At 43.6% G+C, this 26,883-nt stretch overlaps 1 protein-coding gene across 8 annotated transcripts in view; it reads right to left on the reverse strand.

Moving 5' to 3' along the window:
* LOC126256782 (E3 ubiquitin-protein ligase TTC3-like) overlaps positions 1 to 26,883 on the reverse strand; it is a 364,962-nt gene that overhangs the window by 175,293 nt on the left and 162,786 nt on the right. For all 8 annotated transcript variants that reach the window (XM_049955514.1, XM_049955508.1, XM_049955509.1 and 5 more), the window contains 2 exons: positions 15,133 to 15,245; positions 13,902 to 14,948 (listed from right to left, as the gene is read on the reverse strand). In XM_049955514.1, coding sequence (XP_049811471.1) covers positions 13,902 to 14,948; positions 15,133 to 15,245 — 1,160 coding nt within the window. The remainder of the gene's footprint in view (positions 1 to 13,901; positions 14,949 to 15,132; positions 15,246 to 26,883) is intronic.

A 26,883-nucleotide genomic window follows, 5' to 3' on the forward strand; every position in this document is an offset into this window, starting at 1 on the left:
GGGTAAGAAAGGTTCTGGCAATGTTACTGAACTACGTAAGACTTGTATATCTGAGATGAAGCAAACTGTATTACTGGAACATGGTAACACTAAGTGCTGGCATACCCATTTACTCATGCAGAAATATGCTATGGAAGGTACCAGTGAAATGTTTTATTAAAGAGAATCATGGCATGGCATGGCATGGCATATGTTGCAAAAAGAAGGTGAAATACGTTTAACTGCATGAAGAATCTCATTTAAAATAATGATTATCACAATTCTTATGTCAAAGAATGGTTTCGCAAAGTGCAGCTATAATTCTTGGCAAACCTGACTGGTGTCCACCACCACCATTAAAAGAACTCTGGCAATTTTAAGAAGAGGTTTGCAGATATAGTACTTGCAAAATTCCACCCAATTCAGGAACAATCATGGATAATGAACTTCAGAATTTTGGGCCTATCAAGAGAATACCCTCAATATATGCCAAAATTAAAGTTAAGGAACAAGGGTCTATACAAACTCTTTGGAATCAGTTTCAACTACACACAACAGTTCAAGTTAACATTCTAAACGTGACATCTATTTTAAAAGGTAACGTTGCCAGCACTGTGAGGTTGTCGCGAATAGTAGAAGATACAATTAAAATCATGTAGGCTGTAGGCTGGAAAAATTATTGCTACAGATCAAGCGAGGCGGACGTGACCAGACTATCTCATGTGTAATGTGTAATGTGTACTCGACTAACAAGAGCGGAGTATGCAGCATCACGAGGCTCAAACACAGTTAGCGGCAACCCGTGGACACAGCAAACAGTGGAGAATGGCTAGTTCATCACATAGGCATCACATGCTGCCGCGTGACTAGCCTACGCAAGGCTTAAAGTTCGGGGTGCTAGAACCTTCTAGAACAAGTGGTGCCGGGTGCACTAACCCCTATAAAAGCGGATAGCCGCTAGATCGAAGGACGGTGATGGAGAGAGGTGCCTAGGACGCCGGTCCACGTTAGTCGGCGTCGGGATGCTGCAAGAGTTTCAGGAGAATATTGAGCACAGCAACAAGTAGGGACTTAGGCTGAATCGACACAGCTGACACTTAGTCTGGTGCGCTCGCCTCTGCTGTAATGGGACTTAGGGTTGGGACGTTAGGGATGGCAACTGTATAGCCAGATAGACGATCATTAGAGACTGTATGTAGAATCGTATTTGAATCACAAGTGCCAGGGGTACTTCCAGTATAATAGTTCTATACTTCGAGTATACATGAAAGCTTCCCTAAGATCCTATCCGAGTTCCGTACTCTAGCTCACCTTGCAGCCTTCTCTACAACGGAGCAGTGAGGAGTTGGCGGCCCACACCACCGAGACCTCATGCCAAGTAAGTTCTCTGACGCGCACCAACGCAGTCCTTCCACTCCCTCTCAGGACACGTCTGTGGGACACGACAGAGGTTTAGACGTATTTTCTGGTGCCAGGTGTGGGGTATAGGTGAGGTATCTACGGGTGAAGAAGCGACAGTATAGAGTACTGGAATAGGCAGAGGGGCGTTAAGTAGCACCAGCGTCGCAGAACGAGAGGGTCGACACATCGCGCCGTCGCAGAACGAGAGGGTCGACACATCGCGCCGTCGCAGAACGAGAGGGTCGACACATCGCGCCGTCGCAGAACGAGGGGGTCGACACATCGCGCCGTCGCAGAACGAGAGGGTCGGCATCGCGCAGCTGCGGAGCCAGAGGGTCGTCGCAGTGCACCGTCGCGGGTCCAGGGGGTCGCCGCGGCACGTCTAAGCGGAAGGTGCTGATTCACGCCAACGCAGCACCAGCGTCGCATCGCGCCGCCGCCGGGGTAGAGAGGCGCCGGTCCGCGCCGTCCCAGCAGCTGCACCGCCTCGCACCGCGCTCATCTCGAGCGGGTCTACTCGCCGCCACCGCGACGCGCCACATTCAGCGCCAGCCAGCAGGAGCCAAGGTTAGTGGAGATGTCAACCTCCAATGAAGTAGACTCGGGCGAAGGCCCGCAGACACTCCCCAGTGGAAGCAGGCTATATTTAAGTTATAGTGAGGCTACCAAGTTGGTACCCCATAAATTTGATGGGGACAGAGAAAGATTGTCCGAATTTATTGATAATTGCGATAATGCTTACAAGTTAGTGAACCCTAGTTATAAGCAAGTGTTTCTGAAGTTCATTATTGGTCAGATAACGGGCTCAGCCCGCAGTAAACTATTGGTTAGAGATCATACAGAGACTTGGTCTGCCGTGAGGTCTATATTGTTGGAAAATTATGAGAGCAAGCGCACAATTGACTACTATGCTTGTACTATGTTTAATAGTAGGCAGGGAAACGGTGAAAGTGTGGCTCAATGGGGCTCTCGCGTTGATTCTATGCAGTTCCACTTTCGAGAGGCAATGAAGAGGGTCATGGATGAGGACGAGATTGCAGGATGCAATGCGCTGATAGGGAAGCTAGGACGAGCCGTGTTCATACAGGGATTATACGACGAGAGAATAAAAACAGTAATACGGGCACAAGGCGAACGAATAACCCTGTCAGAGGCTATTGACTTATCCGCAACGGAGGAATGTGCGATAACGTCCGAGCGAGATAAACGCCGCGTGGCGACTGCAAGCAGGACAGGAAGGAAAAGTAGTATGAAATGCTTTAATTGCGGAAAAGAAGGACATGTAGCGCGTGAATGTAGACTAAAGTATACCGTCCGAAAGACAGACCTGGTAAAGGGCGGCTCCCATGGCACAGACCGAAAGCGATTACCAGTCAAGGAAATTGACGTGCGGGAATTTAGGGGAAATGGGGGACGAGCTCAGTGTCCTCCACCCGTACGGTGTACAGCATGTAACCTAACGGGACACACACCCCCGTGTACCAAAGCCAAACCAGTGACATGCTTCACGTGTCACCGACACGGACACTATGCTCGCGATTGCCACGAAAGTAAATGGGTTAACATCCGTGGGAAGAATATCCAGGGAAACGAGAAGAGGGCGTAATGCCGCAGTTCCATTACGCTGCATCAGGAATAATAAGAGCTGCCGAATGCACGGGCAAAAATGACTATATATGCGTGAGGAGCAAAGATGTAAAAGGAACTGAGACGAGATTACTAATAGATAGTGGGGCCCACATTAACCTCATTAAATCCAGGGTTTTGAGGGATGGTGTAAAGAAGGAAACCGAAAGGGCAGTGACAATAAAGAGTATCGTCAATGAAGAGGTCAGGACGGAGGGTCCTGTATTAATCGAATTAAGTAGCGGTATAGGAAGAAAATGGGTTACTCAGTTTCAGGTTGTAAATGAATGTCTTGATCTGCCGTTTGATGGGTTACTTGGACGGGAGTTCCTGGACGCACATAAAGTCGTGCTGGATTATGGGCGACGGAGAATGTATGTGCAAGACGAATGGGTAGAATTACGTGAAGCGTGCGAAGAGGTCACTGCAAATCGATTAGTTGCGCAAAGTGGTAAGAGTGGGACGGAGGTAAGAGCCAGTTACGCACATGTAGCGCGAGGAGATAAGGCGCCGGTCGAGGTTACGACGCGCGCGCGCGCAATCGCTGGGAAACAAATAAGAGATAGCGGTCCAAGTTATACAGATAGTAAGGGCGGCGGTTACTCCAAATACCCGACGAGGCGAGACAGCCGAGTGCCGGTTGCGCCAACTTGTAAGAATTGTGCGCCGCCAGATGACAGTGAAGTCATTCGAAACGAAGAGCTGCCAGAATGAGCAAAGAAGCCCTGTAATATCACGACGAGTAGGCGGGACAAGTCGCTAGCCCCGGAGGATCTGGAAGAAGTCAGGATAGGACCCCGGGAAGAGAGGTTTATAAGAGTCCGCGTGACGCGAAAAATAGGTAGGGAGGCAGTAATTCCCAAACAAGAGATTAGACCAGGGGTCTATATACCAGAAGCCATAGTGGCTGTCCAAGATGGGACACGTATAACGAGCGTAATGAATACCCGAACCCAAGAAGTGCGGTTTAGGGTGCCGGAAGTACTAGCAGAAGAGGTCCCACCGCCCAGTAGCTACAAAGTTAGACGTGCACCCCAGAACAGGAGGATCGAGAGAAAAACGCGGCAGAAGTTGTTAACGGAAAATATGCGTATAGACCACTTAAATCGGGAGGAGCACAACGCCATACGGGAATTGTGCTTGGCGTATAACGACGTGTTTCACTTACCAGGGGACGTGCTCACCTACACTACCGTAGTGAAGCACCAGATCCCACTAACACCGGAAGCTGAAGGAACTGTTATGAATCAAAGACCGTATCGCATCCCACAAGCTCAGCAGGATGCACTGCAAACGGAAATTCAGGGCATGTTGAGAGACGGCATAATCTCGCCGAGTACCAGTCCATTTAATTTCCCCTTGTTATTGTTGCCAAAGAAACGTGATGCTAGTGGTAAACCCAAATGGAGAGTAGTTGTTGATTATAGGAAACTAAATGATGTCTCGATAAATATGGTTTACCCGTTACCTAGAATTGACGAAATTCTAGATAGTCTAGGAAAGGCAAAATATTTTTCAACGTTAGATCTCGCGAAGGGATACTACCAAGTATTAATAGATGAGAAGGATCGGGAAAAGACGGCATTTAGTACGCCGACGGGACATTACGAATATAACAGAATGGCCATGGGCTTAAAAACGGCCCCATCTACATTTCAACGGTTAATGAACACCGTGCTGACGGGCGTGCAAGGGAATAAAGTGTTCATTTATCTAGATGACATCGTCATCGTAGGTGCATCGCTTGAGGAGCATAACGCACGCCTTGAAGAAGTATTTGAACATTTAAGAGAAGCGAACCTGAAGTTGCAGGTCGACAAATGCGAATTCTTGCGGACAGAAGTTACGTTCTTAGGACACGTTTTAACGGCAGAGGGTTTGAAACCCGATCCCACGAAAGTAACGGCAATAGAAAATTACCCGCCGCCAAAGACAACTACGGAATTGAAATGTTACCTGGGAATGGTCGGATATTACCGACGGTTTCTGAGCAATTTTAGTAAAATTGCCAAGCCTCTACATGAACTACTGAAAAAGGGAGTTCCGTACGAATGGGGCGAAGTGCAACAGGAGGCCTTTCAGACCTTGAAAGAGAAGTTAACCAAACCTCCAATACTACAGTACCCGGATTTCACTAAGGAATTTTTGGTAACCACAGACGCCAGCAAATACGCGATAGGAGCGTATCTGAGTCAAGGTCCTATAGGAAAAGATTTACCGGTTGCGTATATATCGCGCACTCTCAATAAAGCAGAGATAAACTATAGTACAATAGAGCGAGAGTTAACTGCTATAGTGTGGGCTGTTAAATATTTTCGTCCTTATCTGTTTGGGAGGAAATTCAAAATACTCACGGACCACAAACCCCTGATGTGGTTAGGCAGTATCACAGATCCATCGTCTCGATTAATGAAACTTCGGCTAAAATTGGAGGAATATGATTACCAAATCCTGTACAAGGAAGGGAAACAAAACCGCGTAGCTGATGCGTTATCACGGATTCGGAGTGTACAAGACAGCGATAAGGAAGTACCGCAGGATAGCGGGAGGCAAGGAGAAATAAAGGCGGACGCCGCGCAGCGGGACGAGAACCGAGAAGTAGATAACGAAGCAGCGACAGAAGCAGTAGCGATAGCTGAGATAACAGACCCCGAGGAAACAGCTGACGCGACCGAGATAAGTGAAGACGGAGCCGCACCGCCGATAAACGAAGAAGACGTTCTAAGCGCAGAGGACAAATTGGAAATCCTAAAACAGATGCACATATCTCCCATAGGAGGCCATCAGGGAATGGGAAGAACATATGCGCGAATAAAGCAGTACTGTACCTGGCCGGGTATGAAAGCCGATATAGAAAAATTCATAAGAATGTGTGAAAGTTGTCAAAAGAATAAGATAACCCAAGCAAAAACGAAGCAACCGATGGAACTAACTCCGACTCCCGAATTCATATTTGAGCGATGTGACATCGATATAGTAGGTCCCTTACCAGTTACCCGAGTTGGCCACAAGTATATTTTGACCTTTCAAGACTCTCTCACGAAGTTTGTAGTAGCTGAACCGATACCTCGACAGGACGCGGATACAGTCGCTCGAAAGTTAGTAGAAAACATTATTTTGAAGTTTGGCGTTCCGACCGCCCTATTAAGTGACATGGGGAGTAATTTTATTGGTGATACGATGAGACGAGTCTGCAAATTACTGAGAATAGAGAAGATACAAACAACGGCGTATCATCCGCAGTCGAACGGAGCATTAGAACGTACGCACCGCACGCTAACAGAGATGTTACGACATTACGTGAACCGGGACCAGACGGATTGGGACGAATGGGTATCGTTCGCATGTTTTGTGTACAACACAACACCACACAGTACCACGGGATACACTCCATTCCAGTTATTCTTCGGCAGGAAGTGCAATCTGCCAGGGTGGTTACAGAAGAAGCCAGCCAACGTGATCTACAATTATGATGATTACGTGACGGAAATCCGACAGCGACTGCAATTAGTACACCAAGAGGCCCGTAAGGCAACACAGGAAAGCAAAATCAGGAATAAAAGCAATTACGATAAAACGCAGAACCCGAGAGAATTTAAAAAAGACGATCGCGTATTACTGTATGATGAAAGTGTGCGTCGGGGACGCTCAAGGAAGTTAGACAGCCAGTGGCGAGGACCGTTTACTGTAGTAGATGTACAGGGACCGAATGTGATAATTAGACTGAAAGGAAATAAATGTATAAAAGTGCACGCGAATAGGCTGAAGGAATTTTACTAAGCAGGCAAGAATATCTTTTAGTTGTTCATGGTAGAGGAAGTGAACAGATTGCAGGCGATAGCAAAACATGAGAGTGACACGTGCGTTCCTATTACAGATGCCACTGACGAGGGCTCTGTGGATGACAGCGATATTCGGAAGTATATGGCAGATCGGACTCGCAGGACGCGAGGCAAACCCACAAGATGTAAGAGTGCAAAAATTCCAGTCTGCACCAGGAATGTATTACGACAACCAGGGCAGTGTGAAACTATACAGCACAACGTGGAGAGTGGTGACCTATTTCAACCTCAAGCAATTGCATGACAAATTTGAAGAGACGCAGGTGGGGGCCAATAGAGCGATAGCACATTGTATAAGTACGATGAATCAAGCGAAGTTAGATGTCGGAGAATGTGAAAATGTACAACAAACTGTAAAATGGCAGGTGGGAGAGATTTCTAAATCAAAAGCCTTGATTGACCAGTTGGCTAGACATGAACGGCCCAGAACCAAAAGGGGGATATTGAACTTTATTGGGGTAACAAGCAAGGTATTGTTTGGTACACTAGATGAGGATGATGCGGAATTCTTTAAAGCTAAGATAGATGTTTTAGAGGAACAGCAAAGGGAATTATTGCGATTGTCCAAGGAACAAGTAACCATTGTGAGGGCGTCACTGACGGGGGTGAACCAAACAATTAATGCAGTCACCAGGAATACTCAAATAATTGCGGATGGGATAAGGAAATTGAGTAAACATGTCGAGGATTACGAAAATAGTACCAACAGGAAGATACAACACACCCTGATTGTTTTGACTATTACAGAAAAACTAATGCAAATCTCTAATATGTTCAATGAGCTCGAAAGGGAATATGATCTATTGATCTCTGCCATAGTTAATGCGCAGAAAGGGCTATTGGAACCACACTTGATTAACCCTGTACAAGTAGTCACGTATCTCGAACTCATAAAGGAGGAATTAAAAGACAAGAAGTTTCCCGTTGAACTCACGAAGGACCAAGGGTATCTGTTACTTCGTATAATAGATATAGATGTAGTTCTTGCCGGCAATACCTTAAGTTATGTACTAAATATACCTTTAGTAGATAGTAGTGTATACACTTTATATAGAATATGGCCATTACCCGCGGAATATGATACAGCTAAGAAGTTATTTGCGTATATCGAACCTGAACGAAACTTTCTACTTATTGACGATGCGAAACGACAGTACGCACTACTGTCTCGTGACCAAATGCAGTGTAAAACGGTTACGGCGAGAAATCAAATTTGTAAACAACGGTTCATTCTGATGTCGACCTATGATCACGAGCGATGTGAAGCTCGAATGCTACAGCCTATAAGGGAAATTCCGAAAGATTGCAATCAAAAGTATGTCATACTGAACGAAAGCATCTGGACACAGGTACAGGACAATGAGTGGCTGTATGTCGCTCCCAAAGATGAAGGACTGACAATATTATGTAACGGATCACCCCCAAATGACCTTATTGTAAGGGGTACCGGAAAGTTAACCTTTACGAGCCAGTGTAAAGGATACGGTGCGCAGGTCATGTTACAAGCTGACCATATAATTAGTACTAATGTAAGTAAGAATGATATAGTACCTATGCTAAACTTAAATATAGATTGTTGTATCATAGACGAAACAAAGCAAGAGGTCACACGTATACCTATAGATTTACCCTTAGAACATATTGTTAGACATTTAGATGACCTCAAGGTAGCCAGTCACAAAGTGGATGAACTGCAGAGTGAAATAGAATATCAGCAGCGAACCACCTTTAGCGGATGGTCTAAGAGCGTATATTCCGTATGGGGGTATACGGGTTCTGTAGTGTTAGTTGTCTTAATTATATCATGTTGTTTATGCATCTATTGTAAGTGTTGCCGTATGTGTGGCAAAAGATTGTGTGAAATCGGAGGGCATTGTTGTGCTAAAGTGTGTGTGACAAATACAGTGGTAGCGGATGGCCGCTGGGAACGAAGTGTTCGGTACACCCCTGCCCGCCAAACCGAGCAAGGTGAAGCGGCAGCAGAAGGGGGAGAGTATGAATTAAGTTGTACACGTCGCACTCCTCTCTCCGATAGGGTACAATGGAGAGAACAGAGTCAAACGCCACAACTCTCAGAGCCCCGTGCCAGAGCAAGGGAGCTGTTAACCTCCAAGACAGACAGGAGATAACACAATTGTATGTTTATTGATAATCTTACCCTCCTGATGTATCCTAAATTGATGACAAATCAGATCTTTTGTATGTGTATAAAACTCAAATGTGTACTTATGTATGTATCTATTCTGTATGCTCTTGGTAAAAATTTTCAGCATTTTTTTGAATATGTGACATGAATTTTGTTTGTTCTATGCACATTATGGACGGCACTCAACTGTATCTTATAACTTCTTGTGGGTTTTTTTTTATGTCTGTGCCATGTATTCTTATGTTTATAATGTCAAGTCTTGATGACAATAAAGACTGGTAAGTTTTACTGGCACCGCGATTAGAAAACGAAAATTTTGTAATCTCGAGGGACCGAGCTTACAAAATTTTCCCCTGGGGAAGGGGAGGTGTCGCGAATAGTAGAAGATACAATTAAAATCATGTAGGCTGTAGGCTGGAAAAATTATTGCTACAGATCAAGCGAGGCGGACGTGACCAGACTATCTCATGTGTAATGTGTAATGTGTACTCGACTAACAAGAGCGGAGTATGCAGCATCATGAGGCTCAAACACAGTTAGCGGCAACCCGTGGACACAGCAAACAGTGGAGAATGGCTAGTTCATCACGTAGGCATCACATGCTGCCGCGTGACTAGCCTACGCAAGGCTTAAAGTTCGGGGTGCTAGAACCTTCTAGAACAAGTGGTGCCGGGTGCACTAACCCCTATAAAAGCGGATAGCCGCTAGATCGAAGGACGGTGATGGAGAGAGGTGCCTAGGACGCCGGTCCACGTTAGTCGGCGTCGGGATGCTGCAAGAGTTTCAGGAGAATATTGAGCACAGCAACAAGTAGGGACTTAGGCTGAATCGACACAGCTGACACTTAGTCTGGTGCGCTCGCCTCTGCTGTAATGGGACTTAGGGTTGGGACGTTAGGGATGGCAACTGTATAGCCAGATAGACGATCATTAGAGACTGTATGTAGAATCGTATTTGAATCACAAGTGCCAGGGGTACTTCCAGTATAATAGTTCTATACTTCGGGTATACATGAAAGCTTCCCTAAGATCCTATCCGAGTTCCGTACTCTAGCTCACCTTGCAGCCTTCTCTACAACGGAGCAGTGAGGAGTTGGCGGCCCACACCACCGAGACCTCATGCCAAGTAAGTTCTCTGACGCGCACCAACGCAGTCCTTCCACTCCCTCTCAGGACACGTCAGTGGGACACGACAAGGTGATGGGACAATCCCCCCTTCCATACTTCTCTTCTAGTGATCTGAGGCGTCACCAAGAAATACTCTTTTTTAAGTAAATTGTCTAAGAAACTAACAAAAAATAGTAGTAAATTTCTTGGCGTAGAGCAAAATATGCTTTCAGTAACAAATGTTATATATGAACACTTTGTGAACAAAATGTTTATGTAAGCTCTTCAATGACCAAATGAAGTCTTCCTGCTTCAGGCCTTTAAATGCTATATTTCAGACATTTTCTGACCCTAAATCAATAAGATATATTAAATTGCTCATATATTTACTTTTATTTTCATACTAAAATTAATCCAAATTATCATTTTCAATAAAGTCAACTTCATTAGCCTTAATGTCACTCACTTTCTCACGGAATGTGATGGGAAAATATATAGTTGATGATTCCCCAGTCACATCTGCGTTTGCTACAACTGCTGTCTCCTATACAGGGTGTTACAAAAAGGTACGGCCAAACTTTCAGGAAACATTCCTCACACTCAAAGAAAGAAAATATGTTATGTGGACATGTGTCCGGAAACGCTTACTTTCCATGTTAGAGCTCATTTTATTACTTCTCTTCAAATCACATTAATCGTGGAATGGAACACACAGAAACAGAATGTACCAGCGTGACTTCAAACACTTTGTTACTGGAAATGTTCAAAATGTCCTCCATTAGCGAGGATACATGCATCCACCTTCCGTCGCATGGAATCCCTGATGCGCTGATGCAGCCCTGGAGAATGGCGTATTGTATCACAGCCGTCCACAATACGAGCACGAAGAGTCTCTACATTTAGTACCGGGGTTGCGTAGACAAGAGCTTTCAAATGCCCCCATAGATGAAAGTCAAGAGGGTTGAGGTCAGGGGAGCGTGGAGGCCATGGAATTGGTTCGCCTCTACCAATCCATCGGTCACCGAATCTTTTGTTGAGAAGCGTACGAACACTTTGACTGAAATGTGCAGGAGCTCCATCGTGCATGAACCACATGTTGTGTCATACTTGTAAAGGCACATGTTCTAGCAGCACAGGTAGAGTATCCCGTATGAAATCATGATAATGTGCTCCATTGAGCGTAAGTGGAAGCGTAGGTGAGGAAACAAAAATGAGCTCTAACATGGAAATGAAGCGTTTCCAGACACATGTCCACATAACATCTTTTCTTTATTTGTGTGTGAGGAATGTTTCCTGAAAGTTTGGCCGTACCTTTTTGTAACACCCAGTATAATTCATTTCTGCCTCACAGAAAAACAACTTTATTTATTAAGCTTATCCATTACAGATATTTTAGAAGCTGTGACTGTTAATTGAATGTAAATAAGTTACATAAACCTGCAACCAGTCACTTTTTTTGAATAATTATGTTTCATCCCATGAACCGGTTTTCGAACCTTTTCAAGCACATCTTCAGATGGTTTCTGAAAGTTACATAATTATTTCTAGCATAATGCTGGGTGCTGGCTTGCGACAGTATGGGCAGCTTTTTTTCCATTTTTTTCTGCCCATACTACTGCAAGCCAGCACCCATCATTATGCTAGAAATAATGATGTTTCAGAAACCATCTGAAGATGAACCTGAAAAGGTTCGAAAACTGGTTCTTTGAATAAAACATAATTATTCAAAAAAGTGACTGGTTGCAGTTTTATGTAACTTATTTACAAACAAAATTATATATTTATTTATTTATTTTTTGTCACCGTCCTCTAGTATGGTAGCAGCTCACGAAACTCGCTAATGATAAATTGTCCCTTAGTCAGATAAAGAATTTTGTTATTGCTGTTGCTGCAATACTGGGAAATGACAGACTTTACTGTTGCATAGTGGCATCTAGCGATAACAGGTCAGTAATAATGATCCTTTGATCTGTACTGACATGGGCATGGAACACTTGTTTTTTGTTACCAAGATGTTGGCAACATGTTGCAAATGTTGGTAGTACAGTTCTAGCCCTGAACAATGTTGCAGAATACGTTTCATGCTCAGCGTAAAGACGTCTTTTGTAGGCTGTGGTGACGAAATCGTTTGCAAACAGTCTTACTGTGGACTCAAGAAGGAAACCATTACAATCCATAATAGATTTTAGTAGTATACGATTAAGGACTGAAAACAGTAACTTTTTCAATTTTTAAAAGGAAAAAAAAAAAAAAAACAACAACAAACAAACATCAAGAGATAAAATGTATTTCCCATAATTTTTTAGTAACTTTGCATAACTCACAATTATGTTCATAAATCTGTAACAATTATGGAAATCCATAACAGATGGCAGCCATACAGGGAGAATTTACTGAGGAAAATTAAATGTAGACCTGCTGACACGATAGTAATGTTTCTCTCCAACTTCCAAGAAATAAAGTATAACATAGAACAGAAATGAATATGAGAACCATTACTTTTTACTTTCTGCACACACATTATCCTCTTTTGATAGACTCTTATGTATGCATGCAGAATACAAAGGACAGTCAAAAACAGAACAAAATACATTTTACGAGCTTGGACCATAGGTAGGTTGGATTGTGGCTGTTTCCAGCAATCGTACGATGATGGTAGAGAACGGTAAATGGCAGATATGTGACACTAGATGAGAAAGACCTGAATATTTCATGTGAATTTGATGTGCAATGTTATGGTTACTAACAACAACTGAGCAGATGTCTATGAGTCTGAGAAGAGGCTGAAGCTCACATCACCAACAGGAATATGGTTCAGTTTGCAATTGGGCACAGTAAGTAACAGAGACAAAGTGGTAACTGTAGAAAAATAGCAAACCAAAAGCCTGTTGCCATCTTTCACACAGTTTTGTACCTTTCAGAATACTTCAGAGAAACTTAACAGCTTATCAGTAATTCTCACCAGATAAACTCATTTTATTAACCCACACACTTGCTTTATTTTCAAAATATCCCAGTGTACAGTAAACTTTGTAACTAGTTTTGATCTGTATAAATACTGTTCCAAAAATTTCAGAAAAAAATAAAAAATGTATTTACTTGACATCTACACCTATACTGTGTGTGGCAGCAGGTGTTTCTAGTACCACCATTTCTCCCACTCTCTCTTCCATTTATTAAAGGAAGGAGTGAGACAAGTCTCCCTAAAGCACTAATTTCTTTCCTTGTCGTGTCCATTTTACAAGACGCATGTGGAAGGAAATAACATGTAGCTTGACTCCTCTTGGAATGAACTTTAACAATAAATATATGACATGCAATGCCTCTCTTGCGAGATCCCCCAGTGAAATCTGTTGAGCATTCAGACTGGTCACCAATATTAAAGAACTGATCAAATGAGTTTTTCCTACACCATTCTTTCACAGCTGAATTACATGTCCTCATGATTCTTCCAATGATTCTGTGCCTGACATTAACTTTTTCTGCAGCTAGTTTTATGTGATCATTCCACTTTATATCACTTTGGACAATTTACTGCTAAGTATTTTACTGCTGTTACTGTTTCCAGTGATATACTCGTATATCCGATGTTTTTTGTCAACTGCTAGTCCCCAAACCAATCATCTGCAGGTCTTCCTACATTTTGCTACAGTTTGACAAAATATTAACATTTTGGTTAATATACATAACAGAAGGAATTTTAAACGAAATACTTCAGGAAAAGGAATGAAAAGTAAGAATGCCACACACAATTTTTAACAAACACAAAGTTACAAGAATTTTGTTTTCAGCTTTTCTTACCTTGTGGCAGAACAGCCTCATCTCTGAATTCTGCTGGTGGTGGTGGTGCAATATTAACATCTATGTCACAAACAGATTCACCTACCCAATCTTCATTTTCATCAAATGCACATTGAGGATAACGTAATGAGGCTATCACTGATTTGTTTAAGAACTCTTCTTCTTTCAGGTTTTCTGGTAGAATATTGGACTCTAACTCATAGTCAAAATATGGCCTCTTTCTCCCTTCTGTCTGTACAGAAATGTTATCAGCTTTACTTTCTGACAAATGTTCCTCCCTGTCATCATACTTAAATTTCATTTGCTCTGTTACAATGAATGATTGTCTGCTAGACTGTGAAGCTGTATTACTTGTTGAAGCACTTATTAAATTATCTAATGGTAGCCTTTCTTCCACACTATTAGACTGTATTCCACCAAACAATAAGTTATAACTTTGCTTCAGGTTTGAAAGCTGCATCTCTTTAACTACAGAATCTTCAGAATCAGTGGGCATTTCAGATGTCTGTGAATTGTGATTATGATCTTCAAATTCTAAAATTGTGGGATAATCTGGTGATTTTTGTATTATTTCTATTGTATTGTTATCACTTGACTTAACAAAATCATTCTCACTTTTATGCCCAACGTCCATCAACATTTTATTATTAGCATTCTCAGCATAACTATCATTAATACCAGCAATATCTGTTGTTTCATTTTCTTCTGAAGCTGGGATGAAAATCGGTATGTTAGATAATGGCAAATCACTGTTTCTATTTTCTAACTTGGTGAAAGAACTATTATCCAAATAATTTGTTACTATATCTACTGTTGCTTTATCACTATTATTAGAAATGCTCCCATTCTTAACACTACTATCTACAAAACGATTATTATTTTCTGTCCCATTGTCTTCTAAAGAAGACACGTCCATCAAAGTGAAATTCAGACCATCCACTAAATCAGTTTTACTGGTGTTATAAGCAATTGGAAGATCCTTCGCTAAGCATATTGTGTCCTCTACAACTGCGCACTGACAGGATGCCAGTAGGAACTTAACAATGCCTGGAAAATAAAAAAAGTGTTTACATGAAAAGCCATGTACTGTTACGATATCTTCTGTAATAACAAAAATGGTATGAAAATATATTTATACATAGAAGAAAAACCTCTACTACAAAGAGATTGTTGCTGATGCATGATGATTATCAGGTTTTTGAACTGTGTCAGGCGCTTATGTAGGACTCACCATCATATTGTGGTAAAAATGTCTTCACTTCTTGAAAGTTAGCGCTTTCCCATTTTTTAATAATGTATTGCAGTCTTATTGGCCCTTCACTATTTAACAGCTCTACAAAGTACCTGACAGGTAAGAAGAATAATGAAATTAATAAAATGGTTATGCAGATAATTTTAGGAACTTACTTGAAACCTAAGATATAGAAATAACATAGAACTGATTAATTTATAAAGTTTAAACACTTTTGATTTGTAGACACACACTTTCACCGACACTTTCAGAAACACTCTAGTTTCAACACCATGGCTCACGAGCATGTTAATAGAGTGAACTATAATTTAAAGAATGAAATCTGCTGTAATAGGAATCAAATCAGTTTTTCTTGTATTAACGTTATAATAAATTGTGCAGTGTAAAATACACAAAATGACAGTGCATGTAAAACTTGAATATAAACTAAAATCCAAATGTGCAGGTATTTATGATGACTAACATGTACACGCAGTAATACAAGATGAAATCACAAATGGAAGTAATTTGGAAAAGGAGGGCAGAGGGGTAAATTTAATATCAACCATACAAAAATGTAACACACGTCAAACATCTGCTCACTAAGCAGTGGCAGGAGAACACTCTTATAAAGGTATTTAAATCTGTCAGCTTTCGGAGCCAGTGGGCCCTCCTACTGGCAAGAGGTTTGAAAAGGAAGGAAGAGGGGTGAAGGAAAAGGGCTGGCAAGGTTTAGGAAATGGAGAGAATTCAGAAAAGTTACCCAGAACCCCATGTCAGGGGAGACTTACAGAACAGGATGAGAGGGAAAGACTGATTATTGGGGACTGCCTAGCCCATTGTATGTGATAGATGTGTGAGGTGGGAAGGGAAAACTAGATCACAAAATAAAAGATATAGAAAACTAAAAGAGAGTGAAGAAAGAAGTAGTTACTGTTAAGAAATACTGAGACCATAGAATTAACATAAATTAAGGCCAGGTGAGTGGCAAGAACTAAGGACATGCTGTAATGCCAGTTCTCACTGTGGAGTTCTGAGACACTGGTGTCATGGGAAAGAATCCAGATGGCACGAGCGGCGAAACAGGCACTGAGGTCATGAATGTCATGTTGTAGAGCATGCTCTGCAACAGGATACTGTTTTTTGCCAGTATACATCCTCTACCTGTGCCGATTTACTCTAACTGATAACTTGGTCATATTATGCCGATGTGAAAGATCGGACAGTGTTTACACACCAGCTGATATAAGACTTGTTGTTTCACAGCTGTCTCCCTTTGATAGTATATGTTTTGCCAGTCAAGGGGCTGGTATAGGTGGTGGTATGAGAATGCACAGGATAAGTCTTACAGTGCAGACCGTCACAGGGGTAGGAGCCATAGGGTAGGGAAAGGGGTGCAGTAGGAGCATAAGGTCTGACAAGGATACTGCGGAGATTGGGAGGGCGGTGGAAAGCTATTCAATGTGTGGTAGGCAAAATGTCAGAATGGACCTCATTTCAGGGCATTATTTTAGGAAGTCACAGCCCTGTCAGAGCAGCTGATTAATACATTCAAGACTAGGACAACACTGAGTTACAAGAGGTGTACTTATATGTTGTATTTTTGAGGGATCAGCAGTACCAGGATTGGATGTGATGGCACGGGAAATCTGCTTTTGAGTTAGGCTGGTGAGGTAATTACATACAGCGAAGGATTAGGTGAGAATGGTGGCGTTTGCATCTGAACAAATACTGCTGCTTCAAATGCCAAGGCTGTATGGGAGGGAACTTTCGATGTGGAAAGGATGCCAACTGTTGAAATGTAAGGATTGTTTGTCTGTCGTAGGTTTAATGAGAACAGAAGAGTGTAGCTGACTTTTGGTGACAATGAGATCAACATCAGGGAAAGTTTCATGGGATTCAGAAAAGGACCACATGAAATTTAATTGGGAGAATGTATTTTGAGATTCAAAGAATTTTAACAGGTCAGCCACCTCTCAATATGGCAAAGATGTCATCACAGTATCAAAACCAAACCAGGGGATGAAGGCTTATGGATCCCATGAAAGATCCCTCCAAGTAACCCATGAAAGGGTTGACAGAGGAAGGGGAATCCTGGTTCCCATGACTGTGCCCCTAACCTGTTTACTGTCTGCCCCTCAAAGGTAAAGCAGTTCTTGGTAAGTATAAAGTTGATTAAGGTGAGCAGTAAGCTGTCATAGGTCTGGAATCAGGTGGGCACTGATTGAGGAAATGTTCAGCAGTAAATCGACCACGGACATGGGGGATGATGGTATAGAGGGAGGTGGTATCAATAGTAACAAGCAAGAGGTGTGGTGGGAGTGGAATGAGCTCAGATTTCAGATGGTCTAGGAAATGGTTACATCTACAATATAGGAGGGAAGGATTTGTACTAAGGGTTGCAGATGTTGATCAACTACAGCATATATACATTTGGTGTATGCTTTGAAGGCAGTAACTGTGGGACGGCCACAGTAACTGTGCTTGTGGATCTTAGGAAGATAATAAAGGGTGGTTGTGTGGTTTGGGTAGGGTAACAATATTAAAGAGGAAAGTTGCAACTCACCATATAGTGGACATGCAGACTCGCAATAGGCACAACAAAAAGATTCACACAATTATAGCTTTTGGCCATTAAGGCCTTTGTCAGCAACAGACACACATACACACACACTCACGCAAACACAAGTTGCACACACGTCTGCAGTCTCAGACAACTGACACCACACTGCAAGCAGCAGCACCAGTGCATGACGGGGGTGACAACTGGGTGGGGATAAGGAGGAAGCTGGGGCAGGGAGGGGGAGGGATAGTATGGTGGAGGTAGCAGACAGTGAAGTGGTGTAGTTTAGATGGAGGGCAGGAGAGAAGGTTGGGAGGGGAGGGGGGGGGGTAATTAGCGGTAAGCAGAGAAATATAAAGAAATTAAAAGACTAGGTGTGGCGGTGAAATGACTGTTTTGTAGTGCTGGAATGGGAACAGGGAGGGGGCTGGGTGGGTGAGGACAGTGACTAACAGAGGTTGAGGCCAGGAGGGTTACGGGAACATAGGATGTATTGCAGGGAAAGTTCCCACCTGCACATTTAAGAAAAGCTGGTGTTGGTGGGAAGGATCCATATAGCACACGCTGGGAAGCAGTCATTGAGATGAGGGATATTATGTTCGGCAGCATGTTCAGCAACAGGGTGGTCCATTTGTTTCATGGCCACACTTCTTCGGTGGCCATTCATGTGGACAGACAGCTTGTTAGTTGTCATGCCTGCATAGAATGCAGCACAGTGGTTGCAACTCAGCTTGTAAATCACACGACTGGTTTCACAGGTAGCCCTGCCTTTGATGGGATAGGTGATGTTAGTGACCGAACTGGAGTAGGTGCTGGTAGGAGGATGTATGGGACAGGTCTTGCATCAATGTCTATTACAGGGGTATGAGCCATGTGGCAAGGGATTGGGAGCAGGGGTTGTGTAGGCATGGACGAGTATATTGTGTAGGTTCGGTGGCTGGCGGAATACTACTGTAGAAGGGGTGGGAAGGATAGAGGGCAGGACATTTCTCATTTTAGGGCACGACGAGAGGTAATTGAAACCAAAGCAGAGAATGTAATTCAGTTGCTCCAATCCTAGTTGGTACTGAGTTATGAGGGGAATGCACATCTGTGGCTGCATGGACTTTGGGTGGCTATGGGAGTCTGGAAAGATAAGGCACGGGAGATTTGTTTTCGTACAAGGCTGGGAGGATGATTACGGTCAGTGCAGGCTTCAGTGAGACCCTCGGTATCTTTTGAGAGGGACTGCTTGTCACTGCAGATGCAACAACCATGGGTGGCCAGGCTGCACGGAATGGACTTCTTGGTATGGAATGGGTGGCAGCTGTCAAAGTGGAGGTATTTCCGGTGGTCAGTAGGCTTGATATGGACGGAGGTACTGATGTAGCCATCTCTGAGGTGGATGTCAACATCTAGGAAGGTGCCTTGTTGGGTTGAGTAGGACCAGGTGAAGTAGATGGGGGAGAAGTTGTTGATAGGGTGTCTTCACCTTCAATCCATATAGCAAATATGTCATCAATGAATCCGGGTATTTAGGAAGGATTCCTCTAGACAGCCCATGAATAGGTTGGCATACATTGGTGCCATTCGGGTGCCCATAGCCGTACCCTGGATTTTTTTGTACTGCCTTCAAAGGAGAAGTAATTGTGGGTGGGGATATAGTTGGTCATGGCGACTAGGAAGGAGGTGTTTGGTCTGGAATCCATAGGCCGTCTGGAAAGGTAGTGTTCAATAGCAGTAAGGCCATGGGCATTAGGAATGTTAGTGTACATTGAGGTAGCATCAATAGTGACAAGCAGGGCACCTTGTGATATAAGGATAGGAGAGTCGGTGGAGGAAGTGGTTGGGACCTTACATCCACAGAAAGAACTGCAGGCCACCATCTAAAAAATGATCCCAACCTTATGATCCTACTTGCAAACAAAGGTGCCACCACCGTTGTTTTGAACCACAAGGATTACCTGGCGGAAGGACTCCGTCAGCTGTCAGATACTTGCACCTACAAATGTTGCCACACTGACCCCATTCCAGTAATCCAGCAAGATCTCCAGTTGCTGCTTAAATCCTTAGGCCCATCACAGAACCTCCCCCCAGAGTCCATCACTCTACTTACCCCTACCACTCCCTGCACTCCTACATGTTTCCTAAAGTCCATAAACCCAACCACCCAGGACGACCCATTGTGGCCGGTAATTGTGCCCCCACTGAGAGAATCTCTGCTCTTGTAGACCAACACCTTCAACCTATGACTCCATACCTATTACTCGGAACCTACCCTCAAATATAAAGGATACCAACCATTTCCTCCACTGACTCTCGACAGTTCCTGTCCCTTTACCACACGGTGCCCTCCTCATCACTATTGATGCCACCTCCCTGTACACTAACATTCCTAATGCACATGGCCTTACTGCTATTGAACATTACCTTTCCAGTCACCCTATGGATTCCAAACCAACAACCTCCTTCCTAGCCGCCATGACCAACTATATCCTCACCCACATTTACTTCTCCTTTGAAGGCATTACCTACAAACAAATCCAGGGTACGGCTATGGGCCCAAATGGCACCATTCTATGCCAACCTATTCATGGGCCATCTAGATGAACCCTTCCTAAAAACCCAGAATCCTAAACCCCTCACCTGGTTCAGATTCATTGATGACATCTATACATCTATCTGGATTGAAGGTGAGGACACCCTATCCACATTCCTCCAGAACCTCAACAACTTCTCCCCCATTTGCTTCACCTGGTCCTACTCAGCCCAACACCCACCTTCCTAGATGTTGACCTCCACCTCAGAGATGGCTACATTAGTACCTCCGTCCATATCAAACCTACTAACCACCAGCAATACCTCAACTTAAACAGTTGCCAATAATTCCATACCAACAAGTCCCTTCCATTCAGCCTGGCCACCCATGTCATCCCATCTGCATTGATGAGCAGTCCCTCTCAAAAAAAAAAAACCAAGGGTCTCACTGAAGCCTTCACTGACCGTAATCATCCTCCCAGCCTTGTACAAAAACAAATCTCCCGTGCCTTATCTTTCCAGTCTCCCATCACCTACCAAAGTCCCACAGTCGGCCACAGAGGAGCATTGCCCTCATAACTCAGTACTATCCGGGACTGGAGTAACTGAATTACATTCTCCACTTGGGTTTCAATTACCTCTCGTCATGCCCTGAAATAAGAAATGTCCTGCCCACTATCCTTCCCAACCCTCCTACAGTGGTATTCCACCGTCCACCGAACCTACACAATATACTTGTCCATTCCTACACAACCCCTGCTCCCAATCCCTTGCAACATGGCTCATACCCCTGTAATAGACCTTGATGCAAGACCTGTCCCATACATCCTCCCACCACCACTTACTCCGGTCTGGTCACTAACATCACCTATCCCATCAAAGGCAGGGCTACCTGTGAAACCAGTCATGTGATTTACAAGCTAAGCTGCAACCACTGTGCTGCATTCTATGCAGGCATGACAACCAACAAGCTGTCTGTCTGCATGAATGGCTGCCGACGAACTGTGGCTATGAAACAAGTGGACCACCCTGTTGCTGAACACGCTGCTGAACATGACTTCCCTCATCTCAATGACTGCTTCCCAGCCTGTGCCATATGGATCCTTCCCACCAACACCAGCTTTTCTGAAATGTGCAGGTGGGAACTTTCCCTGCAATACATCTTACGTTCCTGTAGCCCTGCTGGCCTCAACCTTTGTTAGTCACTGTCCGCATCCACCCAGCCCCCTTCCTGTTCCCATTCTAGCACTACAAAGCCGTCATTTCACCGCCACACCTGTTTTTATATTTCTCTCCTTTCTGCTACTTACCCCCTCCCCACCTTCTCTCCTGCCCTCCATCTAAACTGCAGCACTTCACTGTCCGCCACCCTCACCATACTATCCCTCCCCCTCCCTTGCCCCAGCCTCCTCCTTACGCCCACCCCCATCATGCACTGCTGCTGCTGCTGCTGCTGCTGCTTGCAGTGTGGTTTCAGTTGTTTGAATCTGCAGATGTGTGTGCAAGTTGCATTTGCATTTGTGTGTGTGTGTGTGTGTGTGTGTGTGTGTGTGTGTGTATGTGTGTGTTTATTGCCGACAAAGACCTTAATGGTCGTAAGCTATAGTTGTGTGAATCTTTTTGTTGTGCCTATCACGACTCTGCATCTCCGCTATACGGTGAGTAGCAACTTTCCTCTCTAATATTGTTACATTCCATTCTAGATTTTCCACTGGGTGGCGTAAGACATTCTTGTGGGGGCCTGAAGAAAAGGAGGGACTGTAGGTTAGTTTGAATCACAGGGGTGGGATCTTCATGGCAGATACAGTACATAGAGGCATCAGACATCTGACACAGACCTACGTTTACACGCTCCCAGTGGTTAATTGCCACAGTAGTAGATCCTTTATCACTGGAAGGGAATGGAGTCATCAGTTTTTAGGGAATAAAGAGCCTGCAGTTCTGCAGGAGACAGGTTAGGATCATGTTGTAGGGACCTGAGAAACGATTGTGAACAAATTCTGCGTGTAAGGAATTCTTGGAAAGCTTGCAAGGAATGATTCTGATATAGTGGAGGTGGATCAAGTTGGAATTGTGGTCAGTACTGCTCAAGGCAGGGTTCAATGTCAGTTTTGCTGCTGAAAAGGTTTTGGGGTTGTGTTGCAAAGATATATTTCCAGTTGACATAATGTGTGGAGGAAAGTAGGTCCTTCACCAATGCAGCAAGATTAAATATGCAAGTTTCGGGCTGAATGTGAGATCCGTGGATAATAGAGATAATTTAGGAGGGGAGAGTACCTTAGATGAGAGGTTGAGAACATTGTACTGTTGTGACTAGATCTTGTGATTGACATATCACTTGTCTGGGAGGCAGTGGTGAAGACTAGGAGATGTTAAGAAGGTTGGCCAAACTCTGTTCATAGGAGAAGAGTGGTGGCTGATAGTGTGGTTTTTTAGGGAGCTGTAGATGGACAGGAAGGGAAATACCACTGCTGAGGTTGTTTAGGAGAAGGTGGGATAGTTTTTCAGGTGAAGTCTAGCATGTTGTTGAAGTTTGAAGTTGGCTTGGCAGACAATACCAACTAAGGAAACTTTAGGGGCAGGTAACTGCAGAAACTTGTAGGAAGAAAAAAGTCCGGCAGAGTGGAAACTGATGGACAAGACATGTAAGTCACTGATTAACCAGGTAAGCGAAAGAGACTGCTGTATTTGAAACTGAAAAAGTGGGTGTTGTAGGGTAGGATTACATCCAGAAACAGGGACTTTCAATGTTAGGCCTTTGGGAGTAATTCCCAGGAACAAGCAAGTTTCAAGAAACACAATGTGGGACCTTAGTTTTAATAGTGCAAAAGTGCGATTTCTAAAGGAATGGAGGTATATGTGATGGGATTTACCATGGCAAGAGAGGAAGGTTTGGAGTGTTGGAGATGGTGGGAGTGACAAAAGGAAGAAGTAGAAGTTGGAAAAAGACAGAAAAATGGAACAAAAGCATGGAAAAGATCACAGAGATCACAAAATTCATACAAGAATCTTGACACCATACAAGGGTTAACATGAGGTAATCAGAGGCTGAGAATTTCCAGGAAAGTGCATACATGTCTTTCCTTCTCATCTCATCCAAAACCTCACAGTCATTTCCTTTCACTCCTCTTCCTATCCCTTCAACACTTCTTCCACAAGAAGAAGCCATTGGCTCTGAAAGCTCGAAAATTTAAATACCTTCATATGTATATTCTTCTGCCACTGCTTGGAGAGTAGCATTTTTTAACCACCCAATTACATTATATTTTCAAAAATTGATTATTTTCATTGATACACATCAAATATCCTTATATCTAAGCACTGTAACAATATCCTACCACACCAAATGTCAAAGGGAAATACACAATGAACAACATCCCAGTTCCAATATTCAAAATGTAACTACACTAAAGGAACCAAACAATGGCAAGTCCAGGTTGGAATATCCACAGTATTATGAAAAGGACTGATTGCTACTCACTGTAAAGATGACTCCTGGACACAGGAACAATGAAAAGAATGTTACATATGAGCTTTTGGCCAAAGCCTTCTTCAGAAAAGAAAAATGCACACACATTCACACACGCAAGCACACATCACTCACAGATGACTGCTATTTCTCGCCAGACCACAACAGAAATGCATTGAACAGGTGCAACAACCTGGAGCAAGGCCTTGGGACGTTCTACCCATGATCCTTCTCACCACTCCTAAAGTGGTGTTGCGCTGCCCACCCAACATCCACAAGATCCTAGTCCATCATGTGCCACTCCCAATCCAAACCCCTAACCATAGAGATCATATCCCTCTGGAAGACTCCAGTGCAAGACCAGCCCAATCCACCCACCCAACACTTTCCATTCCAATCCTGTCATAGGCTTATTCTACCTCATTAGAAGTGGGCCATCTGTGAAAGCAGTCATGTTCTATACCAGCTCTGCTGCAATCATTTTTCAGCTTTTTATACTGGTGACTATCAACCAGCTGTCCACCACCAATGGGCAATAGCAAAGTGAACCACCCTGCAGCACAACATGCAGCTGTACATAACATAGTTGATTTCAATGGCTGCTTCACAGCCTGGGCTACCTGCACCCTCCCCTCCACCACCAGCCTTTCTGAACTGTGCAGTTGGGAGTTATCCCTACAATACGTTCCCCACTCCCAAAATCGCCCCTGCTTCAGCCTATGGTAACCTACTGTCCCCACACCATCTACCCAAATATTTTCACCCCATCTGTCTTGTCACCTCTCACAACTCACCTCTCGTCACCATCATTGCGCACTGACCCACTGGTCTTTTTCCCTTCTCTGCTCCTCTCCTTTCTACTCCCCCATTTCCTTCCACCTCCATCTCCCACAGCCTCCAGATGCTGTGCTTGGCAGCCTGATATGCCATCAGTAGTCCCTGTATGTTCTGCCAGGCAGTTCTGATTCCTCCTTCCCTACCCATACCCTGCTATTCCTACCGCTTCTCCACCCTGCTCCGAATCGTTGGTCCTGTTCGACATGTTTTTGTTGCAGGCTGGCCAGAGTGGCCGTAGACATCAGTCGTCTATGTGAAGTATACATGCTTGTGTGTGTGTGTTTTTCTTTTCTGAAGAAGGCTTTAGCTGAAAGCCTATATGTAACAGTCTTTTCATTACACCTGTCTGCAACAAAACATGTCTTCTTTACAGTGAATAGCAATCTATCATTTTCATAATAAAGAAACCAAATAAACTTAAGGGTGTAACATAATAGTGAATCACCTAGTTAAAATGATACCCTCTATCAGTGTGCACAATATTTTAGGGGCAGTCTAACACACACTACAAAATCTCCAGTGTAACAGATTGGCAGTGCTATAGTAAGGGGAAGTCAAATAATCAATGGTTCCTGTTTGCACACAATTTTCTTCAAGTAAGCCCACAAGAAAAAATCAGTTGGCAGGCACATACCCTCTCCTTCATACTCATTTACTAGGAGATTAGAATGGAGATTATTTCGGACAACCACTTTTAAGGGGGTGGGGCAGGGGAGGGGGTGGGGAGAAGGGACCAATACTATCATGAAAATAAACCCTGAAGAGGTCACAATGTGCTACATGTTCCAGCAACAGTGAGAACTCATTTTGAAAAACTGCAAGCAGCGAGCCACAATTAGATGGCATCTACAAAAATGGAGACCAATTAGGTGATCAACTGAAGCCCAATACCATACATTTGCTCATCACTGTTTCTAAAAATACTTAACATATATTATAGTGTATGCTGTGGTGATTAATAGCTCTGATTATTTTGCAAATGACATATGTACTAACAAGAAAGTGTCATTTTCTACATTGTGTAAGCTCTATTAACATAATGCTACCCACAGTAGTCATAGTTATTCTTGTTGTGCAGCTGTTATTGTCTCTTGTCCAAAGAATGAGGTGATGCAGTTCTCCACATTAGTCTATGTGTGAGCCTCTTCATCTCTGCATAACTACAGTGCTTGAACCTGCTGACTGTGTTCATATCCCCTCATTTCTAAACTGACTAAGCTGCCAGGGAATGCCATATTAACTTTCCCCAGACCACTATGCTCCCTCCTGTAGCCTCGACCCTTACAACGATCATTGCATAAGGTTTGCTTCCAGATGTTTCACACTGTATCCACCAATGGCCATCTGTCCGATGGAACGTAAAATGTGATTCATCTGGAAAGCTACCTGTTGCCATTCATTGGATATGCAATTTTGGTATTCACGTGCAAATTTCAGCCTTTGTTGCCAATGAACAGCAGTCAGCATGAGTGTATGAACCAAGCACCTGCTACAGAGGTCCATAGGCAGCAATATTCGCTGAATGGTCATTGAGGAGACACTGTTGGTAGGCCCTTGGTTCATCTGGGCGGTCATTTGCTCAACAGTTGCACATCTCTTTGCCTGTACACATCTGTGCAGCTGTCTTTCACCCCTGTCATCTATGACATGTGGCGCAGCACAGTTGCCTCAGTGGCAACTTTTGGAGAGCACCATTTTGCCATGCATTGTATTCTTCAATCATGGTGACACATGAACAATTTACAAACTTATCCATTTCAGAAATGCTTCCACCCTTTGCCCAAAAGCCAATGATCTTGCCCTTTTGGATGGAAGATAAATCACTCTGTTTCTGCATTAGGACAATGACCACACTGTTTCCCTTGCTTCCCCCCTGACACACTTTGTAAACCCTCTCCACTGCTACTGCTGCCATCTGTGAGCGGCTATTGCAAGCTGCTGACGAATATATGTGGTGGTCACATTAATGTAAGTGGGACATTTATAAAAGGGCTGGAATTATTAATGGACTGTAGTTGAATATTGGTAACTTGCATGAACACATGAAAGGATCATGGTTATGAATAACACTTGAGATAGAGTAAGTGGTGTACACACAGACTGGGAGTCATCACTGAGTACACTGGAAACATCTTGTTCATTGTTGCACTGAGCTCAGTTGGTGTCGAAAGATCAGACAGGGAATTCATACACAAGTTTGAGATACCAGTTGGAAGTATCTTTTAGATAACACAGGAGGAATAAAGTGTGCCCCTTTCAAATTATATGAACCTATACTTGCAGATAAACACATCAAAAAAAGTTTTGCATCACTCCAGTTCTCAGAACTCCTGAAGATAGATGCTGCCTGTGGATATTGTATCAC

The sequence above is a fragment of the Schistocerca nitens genome, chromosome 1 (genome assembly GCF_023898315.1).
Source record: "Schistocerca nitens isolate TAMUIC-IGC-003100 chromosome 1, iqSchNite1.1, whole genome shotgun sequence".
Taxonomy (NCBI): Eukaryota; Metazoa; Arthropoda; class Insecta; order Orthoptera; family Acrididae; genus Schistocerca; species Schistocerca nitens.